Source organism: Pseudopodoces humilis, chromosome 10 (assembly GCF_049639895.1).
Source record: "Pseudopodoces humilis isolate 2021_Gansu_Grassland_sample_001 chromosome 10, ASM4963989v1, whole genome shotgun sequence".
Classification (NCBI taxonomy): Eukaryota; Metazoa; Chordata; class Aves; order Passeriformes; family Paridae; genus Pseudopodoces; species Pseudopodoces humilis.
The window spans coordinates 20,097,997-20,121,158 of NC_142209.1; the positions used below are offsets into that span (position 1 = coordinate 20,097,997).

At 39.3% G+C, this 23,162-nt stretch overlaps 2 protein-coding genes across 21 annotated transcripts in view; one reads left to right on the forward strand and one right to left on the reverse strand.

The window, feature by feature from the left end:
• The window catches only part of FUBP1 (far upstream element binding protein 1), a 33,900-nt gene extending 24,111 nt beyond the window's left edge, over positions 1-9,789 (forward strand). For all 7 annotated transcript variants that reach the window (XR_015773332.1, XR_015773333.1, XR_015773334.1 and 4 more), the window contains one exon: positions 9,182-9,789. Coding sequence is in view for 3 of the 7 variants with exons in the window: in XM_014250671.2 (XP_014106146.1) it covers positions 9,182-9,199 (18 nt within the window). In the remaining 4 variants the exon portion in view is untranslated. The remainder of the gene's footprint in view (positions 1-9,181) is intronic.
• On the reverse strand, positions 1-23,047 carry NEXN (nexilin F-actin binding protein). Of its 14 annotated transcripts, none has more exons than XM_088060281.1 (14): positions 22,973-23,047; positions 15,692-15,773; positions 14,438-14,629; positions 14,215-14,296; positions 13,981-14,129; positions 12,536-12,577; positions 11,225-11,419; positions 10,972-11,145; positions 8,469-8,654; positions 4,334-4,534; positions 2,809-3,030; positions 1,541-1,726; positions 594-951; positions 1-485 (listed from the first exon to the last, which is right to left on the reverse strand). In XM_088060281.1, exons 2-14 carry the CDS (start codon positions 15,716-15,718, stop codon positions 472-474), a joined length of 2,028 nt encoding a protein of 675 aa, XP_087916407.1. In that variant the 5' UTR covers positions 15,719-15,773; positions 22,973-23,047; the 3' UTR covers positions 1-471. The 14 variants fall into 14 exon arrangements, with proteins under 14 accessions (XP_087916407.1, XP_087916409.1, XP_087916406.1 ...); XM_088060283.1 differs by having other exon boundaries at positions 15,692-15,769; positions 22,973-22,991; XM_088060280.1 differs by lacking the exon at positions 22,973-23,047 and adding an exon at positions 22,437-22,572.
• Positions 23,048-23,162: the final 115 nt, after the last annotated feature.

Here is a 23,162-nt window from a genome sequence, read left to right on the forward strand (position 1 = left end):
TTGTGAGCAGTTACATCATCTTTTATTCTTTAAAAATAGTACACTTGGGTTTTTGAAAATCATCAGTAAGTGTTTCCTTTGCCAGTTCAGTGCCTCTGGATAAAGCAAAACAGCTTAAATATTCAGTGCTCATGCAAGATACACCAATAGATTTACATTACTACACAAGTTTCCAGATCGTGTATTCAGCTTTATTCTGTTACACCAGTTGGTCTTCAGATGGTGGAGCACTATGATAATTCAGCTTTTTCCTTCAGTTGGTCTTTCATACATTGATATTTTAATTCTTAGCCTTTGATATTAGTTTGTGCTTTGAGTAGGGAGCTCTCACAGTTTGAAGGGTATATTCTTATCTCTTGCAGGAATGACAAGTTAATGCACATCCTTGCTTTCTTTAGTTGGCCCCATCAGAGAAAGAGATGATGCAGTAAGAAAGTTGAGGGGAAGAAAGTTCCCAGCTAAAGTAGAGCATTAGTAGTCATCAGCTAGAAAACAGAAAAAGGATTAAGAGAGACAGGAAGTTAGATTTTTATAACAGGAAAGAGGCAAGAAGACTGTCTGAGATTTAAGCAGATTAAAATGCTAGCTCTTACTTTCAATGGTGAGAATACAGGTGCTAGCAGCTGAGCCTCTGTTGTTGACTGCTTTACACATGTATTCCCCTTCATCTTCTGGGAAGGTTTCTGGCAAATAAAGGCAGTAGGTTTCTCCTCTTTCAATATATTGATAGTCCTCAGAGTCCTGCAACATTTCCCCTTCAAACCACCATGTAACTTCAGGTTTTGGTTCTCCAGTAATTTTAACTGTAAATCTCACTGGCTCGCCATCAACAACTGATGTGTTTTTCAGTGACTTCTTGAACCAGGGAGCTCCAGATCGAGCTTGATCCTCATCTTCACAAGTAGCACCATTAATAATGCTTCCCTCTTCTTCTTCTTCCTCTTCCCTTTTCTAAAAATTATTTTAAAATAAGTTGATTTAAAATATACAAAGTGGCAATAGCACTATGACTGCTAGTGATAAATGTTTCATTACAAGTTACTGTGTTTCTGAGAAGAGGAAATTCCACATCTGTCCTCAGTACATAACAATGCACCCAATCTGGATATGCCATAGACAGTAAAGTGCATTTTAATGAGGCTGGAATGTTGGTGTAAATTACAGGTGTGAATGTCAATTCCATTTTCAGACTATTCGCAGGATGTCATGACCTTTCGTCACAGTGTCTCGTACTCTTCTGCAAATGTTCAGGGCAGGTTGGATGGAGCTTTGAGCAGCCTGATCTAATGGGAGGTGTCCCTGCCTACATCAAGGGAGTCAGAACTAGATGATCTTTAAGGTCCCTTCAACCCAAACCATTCTTTGATTCCATGGAGAGTTACTTGCAAACACCAAAAGCAATTTTACATTATTGCAGCAATTCCTAGCACCTGCTAGAAGAAGTAAAACATTCCTTTTGTATCTGGTAGTGTTGCCTACAGTGGTAATTAGAAGCTAAGTTAAATGACATGACTGGAGAATATTATTTTACAATTTATACCTTCTGTAATGCTGCATCAATTTCTTTTTGTTCAAACTGCATGCGTAGTAATTTCTGTTCCTCAATCCTCCTCTGTTCCTCTTCTTCTCTGGCTCTTGCCATTTGCTCAAAACGAGCCTTCATGTTTACTTTGTGAGTAAATGGAGCCTCAGATTTCTTAGCTGGTGTCACATCTACATCATCATCCTTGGAAAACAATGATTAAAAACACGGCTTAACTATTATTTATTGCCTTAGACATACATGCAATAGTAAAATTAGTTTTGTGTTCACAGACTTTTTTTTTTTAACTGAGCAAAGCCACACAGAGGCCTGGTTTTTTTCAGAGGTTTCTTTGAATGTAGAGTAGGTCACGTAATACTTCATCCCAGGGATAGGACAAGATTTGTGCAAAAGTAATTTCAAAAATGATAGGTGAAAAATATTCCTGAAGTTTTATTCATATAGAAGTTGAGCACTTCTTGGCAATTGTAAATCCTCAGTGATTGGAATTTTATGCTATGGTGTTAGCATGGGTTCAAGACCTAAAATGGCTGACCTTATGAGAACAGTGAGTGTCAATGATTAAATTAAAAGCTCACAAATGGGACGGGCTTTAAGCTGATGCTGAAGTGGGCCTTGTGGAGAAGAGCCAGAATGCAGCTCAGATAAGGCTTAGTACTGTTAATTTTTTACATTTTGTTACTAAAGTTCACACTGAATTTACGGATTACAGACCACTTTGTTAGTGGGCTACACTGATAGCTCCATTTCTTGTTGTTTCCCCTCTGAAACACTGAAGGTTCTGGTCTGAAGTACAGACAAGTAGGCACCCTCTTCTGCTCTGCCTTGAGGAGTGAGTATACCTGACAGAGACTTGATCTTCAAATGGTATTGTATGGTACTTGAACTTTTTTATTCTATTCATGTAGTGGAGAATGAATTAAGAGTTCAGAAGGAGAACCAGTTCAAGAGATGGTTAATAGATAATTCTCAGATATGGATTTTTTAAGCCCTCAGGCTGGCAGGTTTCAGATGAAAATGCTGAATTGTATGGGTTTGAGTAGAAAAGCAGAACTCTGCCTGACCAAATCACTGATAATAAACTGGTGCTGTTTAAGGGATGTTGAGGTTGTGATATCATTAAGCATCCAAAGGAGGGAACAGGAAAGAGAGGAAAACATAATTTTGGAAACAGCAAAATTTGATGAAAGCAGCAGTGCTGTCCACTCCTGGATCATTAGTGTGCTGGTTAAGTAGATCATTAACATACACAGAATGCAACTTACCTCTTGAAATTTTTCAGCTTCTCTTTCTCTTATTTCTTCATCCATTGCTCTTCTCTTCGCTCGCTCTTCTTCAATCTTCTTCTGTATTTCTTCTTGAGACAATTGTCCTATTTTTTCAAACTTGCTTTTTAAGTTCTTTGCCTGAATAGAACCACTTCTTTTTAGCTTTATCAATTCTTCATACTCTTTGCTTAACTCAAAAGTTTCAGACTCTTCTTCCAGCTGTTCAGAAATTACAGAATTGTGTAAGATGGAAAATGCCCTCATTATTTTTCTACCCATTCCCTCCCCAGAAGATACAATTCAATACATTACAGTTCTGTTACTTGAAATCAGTAGAGAGGCCTTTCTCCTGTAATTCTTTTTCCTTGCTATCTCATGAAGAATGCATTTGTATCGTATCTCAACTAGATACAGATTTTAAAACACCTTGCTTGAATATGCCATTTGTTCGAGGGTTGCTGTCAATAAACTGCCCTTCATGGACTTGGAAAACCAGACACAGACCAATACAAAAAAAACTTAATTAACTGGAGTCCAAAGTCCACCTCTACTTGCTTGCAATAAGATGTGAAGCAATCCTCTAAAATGCGGCTGTTTAGTTAAAAAATACTGCCTTTCAAATATCTTTATAATTCAGTAAAAAGTAAATGACATTTCAGGATGTCATGGCTGGAAAAGAAAGGGCAGTTCTGGATCCTGTAGTCAAACCACATCTGAAGCTGTAATTACTGATACTGTGCTGCCTCCTTTTATGACCTCTGACTGATTGTAAAGATGTATGTGCATTTTAGCTGGATATCCCTGTGTCTCCCTGCTTCCCCAGGATTAGTTGAGACCATTACAAGCTAGAGCCATTACTACTTGCTCAAGCTTGGCTACAAAATTAAATAATAAATTAATGTCATTCTCCAACATTCAAAGGGGAAGAATAAAGAATTGCCACCCACAGCCAAACTGAAGGGTGAAGTTCATGAATGAATGTTTTAAACTTTTGGGATGTAAAGCAGATTTTGTGTGTGATTTTTAAAATCAACTGTGACAGTCTTCAAACCCTTGATACACCAGTTATAAAGAAGTTGAGCCTACTGCATTTTTTCTCATTGGGTAGCACAGCATTTCTCTGAGGAAAAGCAAGAATTTTGCCCTTTCCTACTTCTTGTATTTTCTTTTGGGAACTAGATATTTCTGTTCTCCCAATATCATAAATATTATCTAATCATTTTAGTAAAAGTCCAGAATTTTCAGAAATTACTGCAAAACTAAATTACAAATTTGGAACTGTACTTACTTCTAAGGTGGCAAGGGATAAACACATTTTCCTGGTAGATTAGTGATAAACATGTTACTACATCCAGTGTTTTAAAAATGAGGTTTTCTGGTTTTCTTTCACTTAAATGTGTTAATTTAAAATTTCTTTCAACAGAATTTTTCTTTCCAGTCTTAAACTTTGAGATTTTAGTAATGAAGTGATACATTTTATTTTTATTCAGAGCGTGCTGAACATATAGTTTGATGTACAAACCTCTCCCATTTCTTGTCTCAGCTGTTGAAATTCTTGCCTTTCCATTTCTAACTTTTGCCTGCGCTCTTCTTCTGTGCGCCTCTTTTCTTCTTCCATTTTTTGTCTTAGCAATTCCTCAAAATTAATTTCCAGTTTACCAGGTATGAGAGATTCTTGAGAAAAGGTTTTAAACATTTCTGGCGATTCATCATCCAGCACCTGCTGGAAATTCAGAGCATTAATTATATCTGTGATGGAATCACAGCATTGTTCAGACACTTCTGGTACATGAAGATAAGCAACTACTTTGTCATATCTGCCCCAGCATGGAAAGGTGCACTGTGCCAATGTGGGTATTCTTCTAAAGGTGTGGGAGGGAGTGATTTGGGGGTTTGTATTTTACTTTAGTCACAACACTAAACTTTTAAAATTAAGGTTAGGTGGTTTTTTAAAATGTAGTATTTTCCCTCTGCGGCAGGAGGACGTCCTCCAAAAGCACCTTTAGGACCTGAAACAATTTGTTCTTGCTTACTTCAGAGTGTTTGTGTTTAAATGTCGTTGCTCTTAATGCTGAAGTACGCTTATCTGTAATCTTTTTCTTAAGCAATCTGAATTGTATTTGTGTTCTAAAGCAGGATTAGTATTCCCAGTAAGGATAACGGATAACAGAATATTCACAAGCTCTTCTTTGTGGACAAATTGTTTATGCTAAGTTATGCAGCCAGTTTATTGGTTTATATACCCACTGGCAAGGGTTTCCTCCTTCCCCTGTCTTTGTCTGGCTTCAGAGCAGGGTTAGGCTTGGTTGGCATTAGGAGCAGGCCTATCTTTTAGACTAATTTGTAAGATAGTAGGGCCTAGGAAAGGTAGTTTTCATTACTTCCAAAGCAGGAAGTGCAAGAACCAATATTTTATCAGACTAAATGTGTTGGAAGTACTAAGATACAATGCTGAACACTACAAAAGCAGCCAGTAGTGAAGTGAGTTATGCAGGAATTTTAATCTAAGTTTGTGATAAAACTTACATGAATATATGTTTGTGCATGTAACTACATAAACTTACTAACAGAGATTGTCTCAACAGGAGTGTTCTGTAGGTAAAGGTGAGGTGAGGTCAGGCACTGATGAGATACTGGGGAGTGATGAGGCTTTTGGCACTGCTTAATCAGAACAGGTTTGAAAAGCCTTGTGGCAAACATGGGAAAGCTCAGTGTGGCCAGTTGGAGGCATTCCCAACAGCAGTAATCAGTCAAATTATAGAAATAATTAAAAGAGCAACATTTCCATTTGAGAAAGTGCTCTATCTTCATAAAGGGACAGAAAATAGACATTTCTATAAGAGCCTTTGACACTATTTCTGTTTATTGCTACTTACTGCTACTGTAACCCACACCTTTCTCTGCTGTTGGTGTCATCTTGGTTCATACCACACTCTTGACCTACTTTGCCCATACCTTCTTTGTTTGCCACAGTTCTTTCAGTAGTTTTTTTGCCAAATCCCACTCAAATTCTGCTATTCACTAGAGATTTTACTCAGCTTTTCCCTCTAAGCTTACAATTGGACTTCAGCACCACCATTCCTTCCATTCTTCATTTGTTTTGTGTAATATGAACATACTGAAATTGTGTTACAGAAAAGTGAAGTCAAAAACCCAAGCTGTGAACTCTTACCTACAAAAACAATGACCCATTTTAGAGGCTACCCATAACTAAATTAGCAAAGAAACATGAAATACCTTGCTAGTGATACATTAGTTCATAAGCTCATCACTTCGAGAAGATACTAAACCTAAGTGACCACAAGAAGTGTCTGTTCAAAATCTGCCCACAAGAGTTCAAAAGCTGTGCATGTGAGCAAGCACTAGCAGCTGTCTCTGTATTTCTGACTTACTAAGTTACAAAAAGACGGTGAGCCACCTACTCCCTAGTTAAAAACCACAAAGATTTAGCTGAGTTTTGTGATGTACAAAACCTTTGTGGTTACTTCAGTAAATATTTTAGCCATATTTTGTGAAATTAGGCTGTGCTTTTTTTTTTTCTGCAAAGTGGAAATGGTTGGTAGTGAGGAACATTCATGTAACAATCATGGTTTGCAGCACAGTCAACAAATATTCGGAGAGCAAACGGGGAAAGATTTTTTTTTATTATTGTTTGTGCTATGACAGGTTGTTTTTGCAGTCTCTATTAGAAAAAGATTGATGGAGGTTAAAGTCAACTGCTTCAGTGTAGAAGTGATCACACTGATGCTGGGGAGCATGGAAATAGCACAACGAGAAATGTGAAATAGGGAGATCCAGAAGGAGGTAGCATTTGTGTTTTCCAGCCACAATACTACCATTTCTCTGTGTTTATACATCTAAAACTAAATTAAAAGGAATTAACATTAAAAAGTTCCTGGAATAACAGTTTAATGTTCATTTTTACTGCCTTTGAAAGAGAGGACTATCATATTTTTCAAAGTTTTAGGGCATATCTTCATTGTTGCTACATTTTGTAGCCATGGGAAATAAGGAAAACAGGGGGTTATATTCTGTTACATGTAGTAGAAAATATAGCCTTCATATTGAGGGTGCTGCTTAACAGAAAACTGTGAAGTACATAAATGCTGAAAATACCTTCCAGTAATTTCTTTAAATTACAGATCACTTTCACTGTCTGCAGGTAGAGCAGTCACAGGCTCTGTGCTGCATCTGATGGATTAAACCTTTTGTCAGTGAGATTTTTCTTTCCTGGACACTCAAGTTTAGGCTCTTGCTATACCGAGGCCAAGAAAAGAGTTTCTCAAGAAAGCAGGATAGAACAGAAGCAGTACATACTTTCTGTTCCTCCTTTAGTTCTCTACTGCCTTTTCATAAAAACTGTAGTGGCAGAAGTCTCCAGTAGCATTCTTTTGTTGGTTTGAGGGTATTTTTAAGTGGCTTTATGTTCTGTTTTCCTTCTTTGGAGATACAGATAGACACTATTTTTCAGTACAGTATCAAATATAAATTCACGTTGTAACTTCTCTAGGTAGTCTTTCAGTAAGGCCTTGTCTTTGGCCCAATTTCCAGGCAGAGGGAGCCCTGCCAGCAATACCAGTACTCACAAGTATTACTTTGAGTGATTAAGAAAATATTATTGGGCATGCAGTTGGTCTTTCCCAATTCAGCCACAGAGGATGTAGGAAGATGCTACCAGGTGCCTGGGTTATTCCACAGTTCTAGACTTGCAAGTCCTGCCCTCCCTTTTGAAACAAACACTGCTTTGTTCTAGCTTATATTTGTGTAATTTAATACTGTATTTCCTGATATCCACCAATAAGTAACTGGCTTATATCCTGCTGAATCTTGAAGTGGTTGGAATAAATATGAAGACCACAGTTAAAAGCTCTGCTCTGGCACTTTTTTTTTTTTAATATAAATAATAATTGCCAGCCTCTGAAATCAGGCATCTTTCTGTGCTTTCAGGTAGTCAGTCAGTCCTAAGCCCCTGAAAATTCGTCTCTGGTATAATCCTAACTCAAATTTTAGAAGTCTTCGCATATGACAGAAATCTGTATTTGTCAATAGAAGATAATATTATAAAGTGTTCTAATGGTAAACACCACAAGTGATTTTTTGTTTTTCTCTGAACAAGCAGTAAAAACATCAAGTAGCTGAGTTCAGCCTTTTAGTCTTTCCTCCCTAAAGAGCCACAGATGACTGGAAGGTTCATACTTGCAGTGAGCATTTTTCTAATATGCCATTAACTTTGCTTTAGTAGCAAGAGATGATTGGGGTATACCCTGTAGAGGTAGGGGAATAAACTTGGAGCTATATAAGAAATTGCTCTTCCCCAAAAAACCCAAAACAACAAAGCCTCCTTGTGGAAACATTTTGCTTCCCAAGTATGTTGCATCTAGCATAATCATACCCACCAGATATAATACCTGATTTTGACTAAATTATCTGAAATCCTCTCTAGGCTGGCTGTGAGGAGGGATTGTTCTCTGATGATTTTTGATAAATGAACTTGACTAGTTTACCCCATTACCTTGTAATAAATAGTAAAGTGAACTAATTAATGGAGTTGAAGCATGTATTCCTAATTTTATTTAAAGTTTTTTTTTTTCCCACAGTTTCTTTCCAGATCAAGATTTAAGTAAAAATTAAATTTATGCTAAACCAAAATACCATACCATGTTTTTCCTTGCTTCAGCAAATGCTCTTTTCTCCTCTTCTATGCGTCGTCGTGCATCCTCTTCTGCTTTCCTCTTTTCCTCTTCTCTCCTCTGTCTTTCTATCTCCTCAAAACTGAGTCTGAGTTTACCAGGGCGGAATTCTTTAACAGTATTTTCAGATTCTTCATCAGCACCTTCATTTATCTTAAGAGAATAGGGAGAGGAAAACATGGAAAGTACTTACCCAACCAGAATATTCTCTTTATAATAAACAAATACACTGTTCCTTTCTGATCTTTTATAAATACTGTTTTTTCCTTAGGGGGGAAAAAAATGCATCAAGAGTTAGGTTCCTGTGAAAAACATTTTAAACTTTGTTTTAGCCAGGGGAGCAAGAAAAGAAATTTTCAGTATCCTACATGTAGCTTTTAAAATTTTTAAAAATCTGTTGAGTGTGTAATTCAAAGAGCAGTGCGTTATCAGGAGGAGGCTGAACAGTTAAGTACATACTTTATGGTTTCATTGTTGGATCATTTAATGTAAATCACTCTCTATTCTCTTTATTTACATCATGTCCATAGTTGTTTATACCATCAAGTCTTTTGTTTGTATAGAAATCACTTTCATCAGTGCACCAGTTAAAGAAATGCTGTACAGTCTTATATCAAAACTGAATCGGTTAGCATTTTGCTACTATTCCAGACTGAGATTTTTGTTTCTTTTCTTTCTAGACATTTAATCATCACTGAAGGAATTGAGATACTCTGATCTCTTCGCTATAGCTTCTCTGCAGTGAACACTTACCTGCTAAGAGAAGCCTGTGGTTTGCAGACTGCAATCAAGAACCCCTTTCAGAGGACATCTCAGAGTACTTTTATCTGTTAATGGAGGAAGTGGACTGGGAGCTGTCAGAGTACTGATAATCCAGATCTCTATACTGTGAGCAGCCCTGGGACTGATATGTGGGGTAGCCCATTAAGGGAATTGGAGAAATCTTTCATTTGATATTTTTAAGGGGAAAAAAAAAATAAAGAATTGAAGGAAATTAACTGCTGAATTCTTAAGAAAAATGTTTACTTCAAATTTTGACAACCACTGGTCAGCAGGTACAACTTCATGTTAGAAAGTTTCTTTGGATGTGGAGAAATTGTAAATGAATTCATATTACTTGATAAAAAAATGCATAAGCATAAGGAAGAGAGATGTGAACTAATCTTCAGTTAGAACATCTAAGTGATTTCATGAAGTTCACTCTCCTTCAGTTTCTTTGCTCTTCTCCTTCACTGGAATTCCTTGCCCAGCCCCAAACAAAAAAGAATAAAACGCATTACTGACATAATGGCAAGGTTATTGGTGTGAAACAGCAGGGATTTTTTTGAGGTGGAGATGAAAAAGTAAACTACAATTTGGGTATCTGCCTAAACTTAGAACTCTCTCAGTATGGACCAGTTGGGAATTTGTATGTTTCAGCGTTCTAGAAGTTCTGTGTTGTTGGTTTTGTTTGTTTCTGTAGAATATAAATGTCTTGAATGTTTTTGAAATATAATCAAAATAGTGATCTAGAGCTGTTTTTCCAAGACTGTTCATGCATAATTATATTCTGTTAAAACTAGCAAATTCCTATAAATAATATTTTCCAAGTTTTTATGCAAGATTAAAATCTCATTTCTTGTTAATCTTGTTTGTATGTGAATTTTGTATTTGAATTAAGAAAGCCATAGTGATCATGACGGTACAGGCAAAATGTATAAAAATACAGAACTTTAAAAATGCTATTGGAAATGGAGTATGGAAAAACAAGGAAATACAGAACTAAACTATCTGGTTATCTTAGGTTAAAACTAAGTGTATGATTTCTTCAATATGATCAAAGAACAAACTATAGTGAGGTCTTTTTATAGCTGATCTAATGTAACTGACTTATGATAAAGAACACATCTGAAGGCACTTTTTAAAGTAATATAGAACAGGATCTGTGAGCAGCATTTCTGACAAATTGAAGGGACTTCATCTAGTAATTTATAGTATATTGTATATACAAAGTATGTACATACAAAAGAGCTGATCTTTTTTTTTCCTTTCTTCATAAGAGGAGAGTTGTAATTGATGAATATTTCTATCATATTTACAAATAAATATGGGATAAGAAATAGCATTCTGTTACTGTGGAATGTTTGCATCAAAAACTGAACTATCTGCAGCATTACTTCAGAAGAAAACAGCCACTCATCTTCTTGAAGGCTTACAGTTTAAGGTATTACAAAGCATAGATGAAAATCTACTAAGTTGCTGACAAAATCAAAACACCTGTATTTCTTAGGTTTACTAAAAGAATGTCTAAAAGCCAGTGTGGTAACTGATTTAGAACAAAGGTCAAAAATGTCTTTCAAAAACTCATTTCCAGGCTCTTAACAGCTTGAAATAAATTTAAGGAATTAGAAAAAAGAGGAATCGCATATAGAGGAAAAAAAGTAACAGGAAATGTGCAAATTCTGTGCCAACATGAACATGTATATATTACCATTTGCTGCCTGGCTTCCTCAAAGGCACGTTTTTCCTCTTCCAGACGCTGTCTTGCTTCTTCCTCTGCTTGCCGCCTTTGATTCTCCTGTCTTTGTCTTTCCAGTTCTTCAAATGTGACTTTCAGCTTACCAGGAGACAGAGGCTCTTGAGTTTCACTGCTTTCATTTTCACCCTTTGTAAGAAAAATGAAACAGTTGTATCATAAGCCAATAAGTATCTACTATATAGGTATTTTTGGATGACTGGTTTACCTTGACAAATGAAAGGCACTGGGGTTCCTTAAGGAATTGGTTTTGTTCCTCATATTTTAGCTTCATTTCTTCATCCTGTGTCTTTATTTGTTTTGCTCTCTCCTTTCCAGTGTTCTCAGAGATTATTTTCATCTTCCCAGGTGTCCTGGTGCTTTTTACAGGCACTACTGTAACTAGCAGTGAATCATCCCCTTCCTGTCCAAAAAGATATGTATTATATTTTCATGAAACTTGACTTCTAGATAGATTAATTTCTATGAACATGCTGTTTTAACCTGTGCGCACCAAAGCTTCCAAAAGATTTACTTGTATTGAATATTACCCACAAGAATAAATCCACCTGCCTACAGCAGTCACTAGTTTTCTCCTAATATCTGAAGAGTATCAAGACTGAATTATATTTAAAACATAACGGCTGGCAAACTTTATAGATTTTCATTAACTGTTAGCCATAAAGGCTCAAGGTTTGGAAAAGAACAGGTGTAATTCTGAATCCACAGCTATTGTAACCACACTCTACTTCCAGTTTTCCATTTATTATATAAATGATAATAAACTGCAGCTGGAATAAGCCAATAGCACAACACAGAAATATGTAATTTGTAAATTCTAATACGTAATTTGTCAGGTACAGTAATTGTTTTTTGAAGGATGTTGCTGCTCCAACTCTATTTTTACAGTTTATTTGCCAAAACATAATTTACCCATATTTTTCTCCCCATCAAATAAGTTTAAACTGAGGAATTTGCCGGTTTAGTTTTTGCTTTCCAAAACTGTAGTAGGAGTGTGATTTTCTTGTGTTAGTGAAAGACAATAGGACCTTTGGACTCAGCTTTTTGAAATTAAATGTTTATTTGCAAGACTTAAAATTAAAACCCATATGGTATATTAGTGAAAAAAAATTTAAAAGTTAACTGAGTGAGGTGTTCAAACATCTGTCTATTGTCAGAATCCCCCTTTAATTTCAAGTTTAAGGCAAAGAGCTTTTAAGATAATTCTTTGCAAAGCCAGAGGACTTAAAAGAATCATTCCAAATATATAGCAAATAATTCTGGTGGCTTTGATTATTTACATTTTAGATGGTTTTAACTAACCACAAAATATTCATAGTCCAGGCTCTGTTTCAGACTTCAGTATATTGATTTCAAGTACAGAGATAGTTCCATATATGTTAAAAATTTGTTAGCTCCTTGGTTGAACTTTAATGAGGTATTTGTGTGCTGGTTTCTAAGTTTTCCCAACCCAAATTACAATTATAAAACAAAGTGAATAAAAATGTAGGTGAACATTTTTTTAAAAAAATCTGATTACCTCAGCTGCTGATTCAGTTCCCGTATTGTTAAAGTCATCAATCTATTAAATGAGAATTTCATATGATTACATTAATTTGGCTCTTTGCCTTAGAGTTGCAAACACAGAACTGGAAATACTTTTTGTATCAGTGCTATGTATGTAGCACGTAAATTCACGGAGATGGTAATGACCGAAGCTCTGTTGGAATACTTCAGATAGGTCAGCTTGTCGAGGAAGAGGCAACAAGACATAAAACATCCCACACAAAGTCTGCTAAAGCGTTTTCAACACAGTGCTGAACCAAGAACAGTATTGAGATGTCCATTCTTCATTTATACATTCCAGAATTGCGCAAAAAAAATATAAAAATTAAAAAATCTAAAGCGAAGTCATTGATTATTTCTGATTCAAGTGACATTATATTCCCCTCATCTCCTGAAAAAATGTCCTAATCCCTAGCATCTCCTAATGCTGTGCTTGCTTCCTATGGTGTGCCTATGTTACGGCCTAAAATTAACGTACTTTTTAAAATTCTACATGTATGGACTTCTGCCTTGCAAGGTAGATAAAATATATGCTAGATACAATGCCAATTAAAAGTACAGTTTTAACAATGTTAGAAGTTCTACTAGGAAAGACTATCCAAAAACTGACTTCTCCTATTGCAATAATTACAGCATAGCACTACTTTTCATTTCTTACAGCAAATTCAAAGCTAAATTAAGCACTACTATCATTTGGTTAAATAGAAATTTGCATATGTTTTTAGTCTTTAGTCTATCATTTAAATGTTTACTCTCACTGCAGTATTTGTAGCACTGAAGAAAACTTGCAAAAGGAATTAAGTTTCATATCCCTTCGCAAAATTCTACAAAAGACAAAATTTGCTTTATTAGCATCAACAAAAGTTGGAGTCTGTTCATATATATATATATTTTTATATTTATACATATATATGCAATGATGATTCACAAAATGGCAAAGGAATAAAACATCACCTGGATCTTAATTATTTATTATTTTATTGCATTACTGTTGTCTCATTTTTACCTGCCATGGGTGTTTTCTTACTACTTCTTGCTTGCTTTAGTTCATGTATCACTGAATTCTATTCACTAGCTTACAAGCAAGGGTTATCTAAAGTAAGAGTTTATAAAATACAAGAAACATTTTCAAATTATTTCAGTAAATTCATATGCACATGACCAAAATTTGTGCCTGGTTCCTTGCAGGTTTATGCCTGCCCAGTTGCATCTGTAACTCAACTTTAGAGCTTACAAAAAATTGTTACTGTAAGGACACGAAGACTCTCTGAATATTATATCTCACTTCCACCCCACTGAGCATGTCCCATGTAAATCTCTACTCTGAGAAATCTTAAGATCAAATTTTTCTGATCAATACAAAACGTTTTTTGTGTTGTTTACAATTACATCCTGAGTGTTGTGATCAGGTGAACGTACCTCCTGTGCCTTTTTTGCCAATTCTCTTTGTATTTTTCTTTTCTCAATCATGTCTTGTTCAATTCTGCGCTTTCTTTCTTCTTCCATTCTTTTTCTTTCTTCTTCTTGCCTTTGCTTCTCCATTTCTGCAAACTTGCCTTTAACGGTTCCTGTGGACATGAAATGCACAGCTCAACAGTTCCACCTAACACTTACCCAGAGAATTCTGTGCCCTTAAACCTGGGCCTCTCTTACCTATGAGCTTTGGAACATAACCCTTTTCTATTTTAGATAGTTTGGTGTCATCATCTTCATCAGATCCAAGCAGTTCTTTCATCTAGTTGATGAAACACAGAAAGTAAACTCTCTTTATAACTTACATGAAATCCCACTATTATTGTCTTAAAATAATATTAATAGATTTTCAAAAACAATATTAAATATTAATATAACACAAAATATTAGCAAAGAAAATAACCTCCTGCTTTCTCCTGTTCCATTCTCTCTCTCTAACATATTGTTCTTTTCTTCTTTGCTTTTCTTCTCTAGATCTCCTTTGATTTCTTTCTTCCCTTGCTTTCTGCATAGCTTCAAATTTATCCTTTACATCACCCTTGTGAAGCTTGGGCACATAGGACTTTTGGACAGGTTTAGATGAAGAAAGCAGAATCTTGGTGAGGATATAGAAGAAATGAAGATAAGAAAAAGAAAGTTGAAACAGATGGACAGAAATATTCTGATAGATTGGATTAGAAAGAATGTAAGATCTTAAAACAGAAGTGCAGTTGAGATTATGAACATTTTTGTGCCATGAGCCATCATCAGTTAAGCATAATTGTATTTGTTCATAAATTGTCATAAATACTAAAATATCCAAAACAATATTCAGCATTATATTAAAGTATTAGATACACATTTTTATTGTTGCTTTCAATCTTAAGCAGTCACCAAAGAGTCTCTGCCCCTAACATTTAAGAGAAATATAAAGACATAGATGCATACCTATGGGAGTTTTTCTGCAACACTTCAACAGCCATCTATAGTTTTTAAATAAACAGTGGTGTTTCTTAATTTAAAACTTCCAATACATTATATGCCTAGTTTTTTATTATCTAGAGAAAACCAGGAGCCCAATGATTTTATGTTACGAAGTGCAAAGATAGCTGGACTATCAGGGCTCTGATGCTGATACAGCAAATGGACACTTCTTTGCCAAAGATTACTCTGCAGATGTAACAGAGTAATAAACACCAAAGGTTCCCACTTCCAGAACTATTGTGAAGTTTTTCTTTTTACAGTGATGACAACAGGAATGCTCTCAATAAAATAATACTGAGAAAACTGGCTAAAAACATGGTATATTTCATATTTTTCCACCTATACCAGATGTTTTTTGTTCCAGCTACTCAGTAAGTCTCTGTAGAAGAAGAAATATTTGAAGCCTAGTATATTTACAATCAGATGTAAATGTTGCCCAGAATTTTGCCACCAACATTTAAACCTTCTTCATATTTCATTGCATTTATTTTCCCCTGCTCTTTCATTTCTCCTAATAAGAATATAATTCAGAGGTTCCATTAAATCGTAAGCTACTTAACAAGCCCCCTTACGTTGTCTAAAATAATAGCAATACCAGCAGACTTTCAATCTTTTACAATTATTTGTAATTATAACTTTTGCAAGCATCAGTTGTAAATTACATTGCCTTGATTACTTTAAAATTGGTACATACCTCAGTTTTCTGTGCAATGTCATTCATGGTTACTGTGTTGTGCTCTGCACCTGGTATGTTTAAGATGGCTTTCAGTTTCTACCTGAAAGAAACAGTTGTAGTTACATTCCTTTCTTTTCCTTTTAAACGATGCTTTAACCATCTTCCTGTAAATAAGTTGCATAGGCTGAAATTGATGTATCATAATTTCACTTGGTCCTCTGGGGCTTCTGAAGACGTGAATAGGTTCTAAGTATGCCACAGTAATTAAAAGAACAAGCTTATGATTCACTATTCATGCTCATAACTCCTCTATATAGTCCTAGATATTGGGTTCTAATTTCCATTTTAAAAAAACGAACAGTAACAACTTGGAGCCAGACTCTGGCTGCTCGGGCTGCTTGTTGCCAAACCGCTGTTCCCGACGCTGGTGGCAGCACAAGGAAAAGCACAAGGAATGTCCCGCAGCTGCAGCCCGAGCTGTGAGCGGCTGCGGGAGCTTTGCCGGAGCTCGGGCCGGGAGCCGCCGGCCTTCCCGAGCCGCTGCTTCGCCTCCGTGCGGCTGCACAGAGCGGGGAGAGACGGGCCGGGGGAGCTCCTGCGGGTCAGACACCGCTGCAGCTCCGGACCTTCACACAACACACAACGTAATGCTGTCCCCTCTCCTAGGGCTGTTCTCCAAGCCTTTATGTAATTGTGTTCTGGAAATTGCAGAGCATTTTTTAGAAGAAAATTGCTATAAATTTTCAAGTACGCTGTATTTACTAGGAAACTAACAAAAAGACACTTTCTCTTCTTTTTTTCTTTTCTGTTAAGCTTCAGGTCTGTCAGAGCTTGTGGAAGGAAGGAAATCATGATGTGACTCCAGCATTACTGCTGTCTGTATTTTACTGATCCTCTGAGTCCCAGGAAAGCCTTAAATCTCAGTGTGCCAAACATGGTGCAAATAAGGGGCTCAAAGATTTTAAGCAAAAATGCTGGAAAAGCATCTTACCACTGGAAGAGAGTTCTCACTTGTGGTTTAGAGGAGCTGAAGTCAGGGATTTTCATGATATGGAAAGTTAAGCTCTTATTTTTCAAATTCTCTAACTGTTAATTGCAAACAGATTATAAACACAGAAATATGTAGTTTTAAAAATAATATTGAGAGTTGTTTTCATGTAAACTCTTCAAAAATACACCAATATCAGCAATGCTTACCAGCACTGCTGTAGTTACACAGAAGGAGTGGGATTTTTAGAGATCTTGGGATATTTTTCCCAATGAAAGGAGTCACAACATATGAAACAAGAGCATTTAGATACCAATGTTTGCCTTGATTTACAAATTCTAAACTCTTCAAATTTGGCTTCAATAGGGATGTCCTGGAGAGCATCTCCAGGTGTTCCCTTTCAACAAGTAGAAAGTCACACCACCCCTACCCCACTCCTTCATTTGTAGACAGATAGGAATCCAAGACATTTCAGTTTCTCACTTGTGAACACATAATCACTAAGTGGCAGTTCCTATTGAAATCATTTCAGATCAGCAATAGCATGTAAGAAGCATTGTGTGGAGTCTAGAAAGGCAGATAATTGCATCAGCATTCTGTAGCCTCAGAGTCCCTATAGGTTTTACCATCCACTTGTACACTGCAGGATTTACACGTCTCTGTAAGCTTTAGCTGACTTCTGTGCATTTCAGTAAAATCCCCACTGTGATCAGTATAACCTTAAAACTACTTCAACTATTTTAACTTCCTTATTTCTATAAGCAGGTCTTAGAGAAAGTTCTCTGTTATCTTCTGCTAGTCTGCTCTTTTAATGGCTCCTTCCCCACTTGGGGCTGGCAACCTTTAGCCTTGTACTTAACATCCAACAGCTGACTCAAAGGTTTACTGCAGGAACACATCAGGAAACAAAGGAATGTCATGAATTGGTGCAATCTTTGCACTGAAGTAACCTGTGGGACGCAGAGACCTTTTACCCTTAACGCGGGGCTGGAGCAGAGAAGACTCAAAGATAATCTGTCACAAGAAATTCCATTTCACCCCAACACCTCAAGGTAAGGTTACCACTAGTCTTGACCACAGCAATGTAGCCCATGTATAGGGCTTCATCTTGAAGTCTTTTGAAAATTGACTCTTCCAAAGTCTGCTTTATTATGTGCAATTAATTGTAAGAAGATGATGATGTTCATTATTCAAGACTTTGTGTTAAACCTTTCTGATAGCTCCAATTACCTGAATCTCCTGACAGTGGGATAACAAATCTGAAATTTTCCTTAGAAGTGCGAATGTTGGAAAAAGATTTTATTTGGAAATTCCTGCTGTCTGAACTTCCAAAGTAGTGCCAGTCCAACAGGTTGTGGGCCTTCAAGATGGCAGATATGTTTCTGCCATTTGGAATGCTGCCATATCTGCTATTACTTTAGTCTACTTTCCAGTTCATTGGCATCACTAATATGTTTGAAGGTTAGCCAGCTGGCTCTAAGGCATTTTGCCTCTGCAAGTCATCCTACCTCCACCTCTGATGCTAAAAGATATTGATATAAAGCACCAGCACATTGCTAAACATGATACCACCCATGTTTACACTTCCATCCCTCTCCATGCCATTAAACCTCGAGCAGGACCAGCAGCTGGACCCTGCCTCAGGCACCCCTCAGGGCAGATGAGTAATTCCCAATAAAAGTAATCAAAATATTTAAGAAAAAAGAAGCACTTCTTGAGTTTTGGGTTGGGTCTGTGAAACAGTGACAGCAGCTTCAGAAACAAGCACTGGGGACTGAAGCTCCTTTGTATCTGCCTCACCATCAGGAGAGGGTCACAGTCAATTAATTGGTGCTGAGAAAACCCAAGTGGTTACATCAGGAAGTCCTGACACCTACAAATTGTGGAAGAACAGTGCCTTCCTCATCTGCCAATAGCTTTGCAGAAGCATGCAGTAATAGATTTTCCAACCCAAGAAACCTTGACCTACTAATTCCCTTTTGAGATGAGCTAGTTATATTAAATTGTGCATTTATATGTATGTATTCTTGTTTGGTATTTTCTCAGAGTTCATCTAATAAAAGCAATTCTTATTTTTTGAGGCAACACAAGCCTGCCTGTTTAGTCGCTTGCTTCAGAAACTATTTCTCCGATTACAAAGCTGTCCAATCTTAATATTCAGTCTCATCTTTTCTTCTATTTCCTAAGATAACATACCTCAGCAGAGGCTGTAAGAGTTCCTCATTGACACTTCCAACTCAAAAAAATCTCAGATGATAATTTTGAACATAACCATGATCAAAAAACGAGTTCAGCTTCTTACCCTTTGCCGACCCAGTCTCACCACTCTGGCATTCACCTGAAAATAGTGTAATTTTTTTTCTCTCCAAATTTTATCTTTCCTACAATTAAATTACATATATTTCATAAAGTTAGTCTGGTGTTATGGGTTCTATAATGAAAGTACCAGACTGCAGGGTCCCTTTGAAAGGTCCACTCCTCAAGAGAGATTTAACCTGCATCCAGTGATCGATGGTCCTACCTCTGGAGTTGGAAGAAAAAGAAAATGCCTTTTAACTTCACTGGCTGTAATGCAGAGAGGGATCTCTAAGTTCAAGTAAAAACATAATACAAAACAAATAATGCGTAGGAAACCAGGCAACAGATTAGAAATATTCTGTAAAAAAATAAATTACTGCTTTCAAACATCTTACACATTTACTGTAAATGGACAAGCAATCACCTCCAATATGCCTTGACCTTTTATGAGCATAGCACTTTTTCAGCTTTTCATGCAGCCTCTCTCAAATCTTATTTGGGCAAAAAAAGTCAAAAAAGAAAACTATTAAGGGGACACAGAAAGTTTGATGGTTCGAGTCCCAAAATCCATCTCCTTAAATTTAATTAATTTCCATTTCTGAAAGCAGGTCAGAATACTCAATTGATCAAAAAAAGTTGTGTAGCTTTAACCAGATTAAAAAATTAAAAACCTTCCCATAAATAATAAAATTTGCTTTCTTTAAAAAAATTATTGTTTTTCAAGGGCATGATAAACATCCTCACATGAGACGGAAAAAATACCAGCGTTTCCCTGAACTGAACACTTTACAATAGGAGTATGAAGTCAGGACTTTAAAAAAAGGTCCTGTTCCTCTGTGATTTCTCCTTTCGGGAGGCCCCCTCTCTCCTACTGGGTACTGTGAGTTATAAATAAGCCCTTCATGGCACTGTCTAAGTTACGTTTACCATCTGTCTCCTCTTTGTGATCCACTTGCAGGGAAGACTCCATTATATAAGAAAACCAAACTGTGAGAGTTGGAACTCACTGCTTGCAGACAAAGCACCAAGCAGAGGCAAGCACAGTCCACAGCATCGAAATATTTAACAAAATATTAAACAGAACTGGAGAGAGGAGGGAAATGGTCATCATTTATGTCCTCCCCATAACTGGTCTGGAATGACAGTACCAGTTGTTGTACCAAATTACAGATACTGAAGTAGATACTAAAATTACCGTGCATAGGGGAAGATCCTGAGCTGGCATCAACCATCAGCTCCACTGAAGCCAGTGAGTTATGACAATTAATACCAGCTGTCTAAACTTAACATTTTGTATAAATACAAAATGCAAAACTACTTCCACTCACTTCATTAAGCCTTTATAATTAAAGACCAAAATGCTTACCAACAAGTGACCCAGATAATTTGTCATACACAATCTTTTCCTCAATCTTTGAATTTATCACACTTCAACATTTATTGAGAGTCTTATTTTGTTGTAGAATACTCCTTGCAGATAGGGTGTTATTTATAAAAACATACGTATTATAAAGGATGCTGTGTTTTACACAGCTATAAACACTCCTAATGCAACAGTGCCATTCAGCCCAACTGTTAAAAAAGTGTAATCACCCTTCTCTGTACAAAGGGTCTGTTGATTCTCTAGTCTCTTCTACTATTATGGGGTACACAGGCTCCAGAGCAAACATAGTGGGGATTCAGAGACTGCTCTGGAAATGGGGAAGTCCTGTTGTGATCTTCTGGCCTGTGATTCCGTGTTCCATGGTATCTGCTGATCCTAATGGAAGTGGCAGTAAATTGTGAACTCAGGTCCCCAGGAGAAAAACCAGGATATTTTGCCACACACCACAGTTCCTCCATTCCCCGCTGTGTCACATCAGCTGAAGATGAACCATGTGCTTTATTGACTTCACTGACAGGACTTCAGAGATCGAGGTAATGCAAGTAGTGGCCATGAGGCGCTATTGCAACTTGTATCTTCCCCACTGACAGGACACAGACTTTCTGCCTCTTCTCAGAAATGCTCCTGGCCAGCTCAGACTGAAGCAGGGTTGGATACCCACAGTGGTCATGGCTGGAGCTCTGCCTCTGCCACAAAGGAGAGGTGTCCAGGGCTTCCTAGAGACAGGCTGCTGCTTCCCCTTGAGCAACCCTACCCCACTGGTGGTGCTGATGCCTGTAAAAGCTGGATCATGTGTACCACCTTCACCTGAGCAGGTACAGCTGCCTTTAGTGCACAGCAAGGGGCACTTCCATTGCCTCCTGCACTGCTCTCCCAATGCCATGAGCTTTTCCCACCGCCTCCCCACAGCCCGCCTGACCACGGCTCTGATCCTCCTTAAAGGAGTTTCAAAGCTGGATAACCATTTAAATGCTTGCCTGACCTCTTTCACTGAGAAAACTACTCATCCAATACATTCCAAATGGAGTCAGAGAAAGTATTCCTTACTAATGTCTTAAACCATCTACCCAGCTCTTTTATTTCACCAGACTGTGCTTTCTGCATATACCAGTCATATTCTTATACTTCTGCATGCTCCTTAATTGATACATTTGGCCCTCCTATAAGACTAGTTATAATTCATCTTTTCATTTCATTGGACAATTTTCTAGGAGATCTAATGTTTCTTAAGACCTGAGATCTAAGGTTAAGAGTACTACATTTTCTACCATACAGCCATTTGCTGATTAATTTTTGAAATTCTAACATGCTTCACTAAACATGCTTTTTTCGATATCTGTTGGCTTAAAAGAAGCCCTTATTTACCTAAAACAGATGTGATAATAACTAATCTGCAAGCTGTCGCAGAAGCCAAATATTTTCTTCCAAGCCACTTTCTTTTATAGCCATCACTTCAGAGCGAAGCAGAACCAAGGGACGCACTCAGTATGCCCTCGCTGCTGAAGACCACCCCAACAAAACTGAACTCCTCCGCGTGTAGAGAGACGCGGTTTCTGAAAATCAGGGATCTACGTGATTTTCAGCTAACTTTTATAAACCGCACATCACCCACCACGGGTCCCTCACGGCAGGGCGGGACGGCCCCCCCGGGCTCCGCGTCCCCCGGGCCGCCTCGGCGGGGCCGGGCGGGCAGAGCCCCGCGCACGGCAGCGACTTCGGTTAAACCGCTGCGGTGGCGCCCGGCCCGGCCCCGCGCCCTGCGGGCCCCGCTCGGCGCTGCCGGCCCCGCTCCCGCAGGGCTGCGGCTCCACCGCCCCGGGCGCTGCCCCGGCCCGCGCCCTCCCCACCGCGGCCGCGGTGCGAGCGGCGCCTGCCCCGCAGCCCTGCGGGCTGTGCTCGGCCCGGCCGCCGGCGGAGCGGAGCGGCTCCCGGCGGCGAGAGGAGACGGCGCTGCCGCCGCGGGTAGCGGGCCGGGAGGGCAGCCCCAGCCCCGCCGCACGCCGGGGCAGCGGGGCCGGCTGCGGGCGGCGGGGAGGGGAGCGGGGCGGGGGGCCCGAGCCGCGCCGTGCCCGCGGCGGCGGAGCCGCTCTTACCTGTGCGCTGCCCGCGCTGCGGCTCGGGGCGCTCCGGCTGCGGGCGGGCTGCGCTGCCGAGCGCCCCTTGGCTGCGGCCGCCGCTCCGCCGCTGCAACTTTCCATAAAAGTCGCGACGCGCGCCCGGCGCCCGCATTCCAGGCGAGCCCCGCGCCGCGGCAGCTGGCCCGGCCCGGCCCGGCTCGGCTCGTCCCCCGCCCCGCGGCTCGGCGTGCCCGGCCCCTCGGTGGCCGCGCGGGGGGCGCAGCCAGACAGCCCCCCTCCCCCAGGGCGGGAGCCCGCCCAACAGCCAAATTTTGGGCTGGAGGCGGCACCGAGTTATAAATAACCGGGGCGGCGAGGCCGCCGCTCTGCTGCGCGTCCCTGGCAGCGCCGGGCCTGCCGCAGGACAGCGGGCGAGCGGGGGGTCCGGCCCCGGGGGGGGCGCCCGGGGCCCCCGCCCGCAGCCTCCGCCCGCGCCGGTCCCGAGCACCGCGGCTGTTCCCGGCCCGGCCCGGAGCTCCCCGGCCCGGCAGCCGCGGGTCAGCCCCACTCACCGCCGCCACAGCCCCGGCGCGCCGCTCGCCCCCCGGCCCCGCATGCAGGGAGCGCTCCGCTGCGCTGGCTCTGCCGGCCCGCGGGGTTTTATACCTACGGCGGCCCGGACCCGGCTCGGTTAATGGCACATGGAGGGCGATCGACTAATAATAGTAATGTGACAGTTCGCTGATGGAGCGGGGAGGAATC

What these genes read in the sequence shown, in the direction of transcription:
- NEXN (XM_014250670.2), bottom strand. Translation starts at nt 22,541, where the DNA reads ATGGAAAGTTGCAGCGGCGGAGCGGCGGCCGCAGCCAAGGGGCGCTCG. An exon ending in ACATTGCACAGAAAACTGAG is followed by an intron (nt 14,630 to 15,691) that starts GTATGTACCAAT and finishes ATCCTCACCAAG; the next exon opens with ATTCTGCTTTCTTCATCTAA. An exon ending in TGAGACAAGAAATGGGAGAG is followed by an intron (nt 3,031 to 4,333) that starts GTTTGTACATCA and finishes ATTTCTGAACAG; the next exon opens with CTGGAAGAAGAGTCTGAAAC.